This window comes from Homarus americanus, unplaced genomic scaffold (genome assembly GCF_018991925.1).
Source record: "Homarus americanus isolate GMGI-L3 unplaced genomic scaffold, GMGI_Hamer_2.0 scaffold35328, whole genome shotgun sequence".
In the NCBI taxonomy this organism is placed as follows: domain Eukaryota; kingdom Metazoa; phylum Arthropoda; class Malacostraca; order Decapoda; family Nephropidae; genus Homarus; species Homarus americanus.
The window spans coordinates 6,091-8,948 of NW_024740784.1; the positions used below are offsets into that span (position 1 = coordinate 6,091).

The window sequence follows — 2,858 nt, forward strand, 5'->3', positions numbered from 1 at the left end:
CTATATGTAGTGATGATGGATGGTGTTATATGTAGTGATGATGGATGGTGTTATATGTAGTGATGATTGGTGGTGTTATATGTAGTGATGATGGATGGTGTTATATGTAGTGATGATGGGTGGTGTTATATGTAGTGATTATATATGATGATGGATGGTGTTATATGTAGTGATGGATGGTGTTATATGTAGTGATGATGGGTGGTGTTATATGTAGTGATGATGGATGGTGTTATATGTAGTGATGATGGGTGGTGTTATATATGATGATGATGATGGATGGTGTTATATGTAGTGATGGACAAGACAATAAAATAACCGGTTAATGCTAAAAAAAATATACTTTGCTGTACCGTTGCAGTGGAACTTACATACACCGGTAATGAACTATTGATGGAAGAAGTTGTTTTGGGGACTGAACAGTGAGACAATGTTGAGCCTCCCGGAGGGTGGCGTCAGCTAGCAGACAGGCGGCGTTCAAATGGCTAATAAGTCATGAAAGTTAATAAATGTCAATTGATGAAAACCGTGGTGGCGTTCAGTGTTCTTGTGCCATGCTGTACTGGCTGGATGATAATAAATGTTACATAATACTTCCTTGAGATAAATGTATAGTATATATCAGGTGCCTACAAGAAAGGTCTGGCTCTCAACTGGCTCAGCCATGTTAATGTTATGATTTTTATCGACTCCGTATCTGTGTTCTTCTGGCTAAATAAATTGTTTCAATATCAAAAGTTTCAACCAACAAAGTGTGTGTGTGTGTGTGTGTGTGTGTGTGTGTGTTTTGGCTGGGCTGCAGCTAAAGGTGGTTACCGTCCTGTAGGGTGTGTGTGTTTTGGCTGGGCTGCAGCTAAAGGTAGTTACCGTCCTGTAGGGTGTGTGTGTTTTGGCTGGGCTGCAGCTAAAGGTGGTGGAAATCCCCTGTAGGGTGTGTGTTTGGCTGGGCTGCAGCTAAAGGTGGTTACAAGTCACCAGCCCAGGGTGTGTGTTTAGCTGGGCTACAGCCAAGGTAGTTATACAAATCACCAGCAAAGGGTGTGTGTGTTTTAGCTGGGCTGCAGCAAAAGGTGAATTAAAATCACATAGGGTGTGTATTTAGCTGAGCTGCAGCTAAAGGTGGATTACACAAATCCCCTGTAGAGATTGTGTGTGTTTAGCTGGGCTGCAGCCAAGGTAAGCCACAAATCCTGTAGAGGGTGTGTGTGTTTTGGCCTGGGCTGCAGCCAAAGGTGGTCCCAAATCCTGTAGGGTGTGTGTGTTTAGCTGGGCTGCAGCCAAAGGTGGACCCGATCCTGTGGGGTGTGTGTTTTGGCTGGGCAGCTAAAGGTGGTTAAGATCCCCTGTAGAGGGTAGTGTGTTTTGGCTGGGCTGCAGCCAAAGGTGGTCGCTGGCTGGGCGGCTGCAGCCAAAGGTGGTTACCGTCCTGTAGGGTGTGTGTGTTTTGGCTGGGCTGCAGCTAAAGGTGGTTACTGTCCTGTAGGGTGTGTGTGTTTTGGCTGGGCTGCAGCTAAGGGTGGTTACTGTCCTGTAGGGTGTGTGTGTTTTGGCTGGGCTGCAGCTAAAGGTGGTTACTGTCCTGTAGGGTGTGTGTGTTTTGGCTGGGCTGCAGCCAAAGGTGGTTACCGTCCTGTAGGGTGTGTGTGTTTTGGCTGGGCTGCAGCCAAAGGTAGTTACTGTCCTGTAGGGTGTGGGTGTTGTGGTTCATTGTATTCATTTTTGGTTCAGCCGTTCATCTTGCTTTAGTAGGAAGTTCACCAAAGAGCGAACTTCGGTGTTGAACTGTTCCCGATGTTGCTGAACAGATTATAGGCTGGTTTCTGAGGGAGGTTTAGTGGAGATGAGCACCCAATTGTGCTTGCCCTTTGGCCGCACGTACATTTTGGTGGAAAATTCGGCCCAGTATTTGTAAAAGGTTTTGACATCTTTTAATGGGGTGGAGCTTCGTCCAAAGCTTGGTGGTGGCAGCTTGCTGGTGTTTTGTTTGCATTTCATCTCCCAGAAAGAGATCTCTCGGAAGAGCTTCTGGAAAACGCTGTAAAACTTGGCGTTGTAGTCTGGGGGGCCGGAGTATGACATACTTGAACGGTTTATTGACAGATTTACTGTCACTTGAGGTCTGCATACGAATGTGGGCATTCGTTTGGGTGTCGTCTCCTGGGTCTCGGGGGTTGTGTCACTGGAGCCCCTGTCCAAGAAGTGACCATTGCGCAGCACTTCATAGGGCATCTTGTAACTCTTGAAAAGTTTTTGTGGCTTTAGGGTCGTTGGGGTTCTTGTCTGGATGGCATCGTCGAGCCAGACGAAGGTACGCCTGTCGGATCTCTGTTTCGGAAGCGTTAAAAGTAACTCCCAGTGTTTTCCACGGGGAAGTCATTTTAGATTATTTATCAAGTGTCAATTCAAATGGGTTATCAAGTAAGCGTGAAATTGACGGTCAACTTGCAAAAAGCCTTCCCAAGATACACAGGTTGGAATTTCCAAATACAGTATAGTAAAGGACATTCAGATAGTGAAGGACATTCAGATAGTGAAGACACTGTAGCGTCGCCTGGTGATGGGGTCCAAGATGTGAGGATAGTGTGATGTGTGTAGTGAGGATAGTTTGATGTGTGTAGTGAGGATAGTGTGATGTGTGTAGTGAGGATAGTGTGATGTGTGTAGTGAGGATAGTTTGATGTGTGTAGTGAGGATAGTGTGATGTATGTAGTGAGGATAGTGTGATGTATGTAGTGAGGATAGTGTGATGTATGTAGTGAGGATAGTTTGATGTATGTAGTGAGGATAGTTTGATGTGTGTAGTGAGGATAGTTTGATGTGTGTAGTGAGGATAGTTTGATGTGTGTAGTGAGGATAGT

At 45.6% G+C, this 2,858-nt stretch overlaps 1 protein-coding gene across 1 annotated transcript; it reads right to left on the minus strand.

Moving 5' to 3' along the window:
- Window positions 1-1,713: 1,713 nt before the first annotated feature.
- On the minus strand, window positions 1,714-2,377 carry LOC121875518 (chaperone protein DnaJ-like). The gene is made up of 3 exons (XM_042380083.1): window positions 2,238-2,377; window positions 1,849-2,188; window positions 1,714-1,797 (listed from the first exon to the last, which is right to left on the minus strand). Exons 1-3 carry the CDS (start codon window positions 2,375-2,377, stop codon window positions 1,714-1,716), a joined length of 564 nt encoding a protein of 187 aa, XP_042236017.1.
- Window positions 2,378-2,858: the final 481 nt, after the last annotated feature.

Coding starts and splice junctions, on each gene's coding strand:
- LOC121875518 (XM_042380083.1), bottom strand. CDS start 2,377: ATGACTTCCCCGTGGAAAACACTGGGAGTTACTTTTAACGCTTCCGAA. Junction 2,189..2,237: donor GCCACAAAAACTTTTCAAGA/GTTACAAGATGC, acceptor CTTCTTGGACAG/GGGCTCCAGTGACACAACCC. Junction 1,798..1,848: donor CAAAGGGCAAGCACAATTGG/GTGCTCATCTCC, acceptor TAATCTGTTCAG/CAACATCGGGAACAGTTCAA.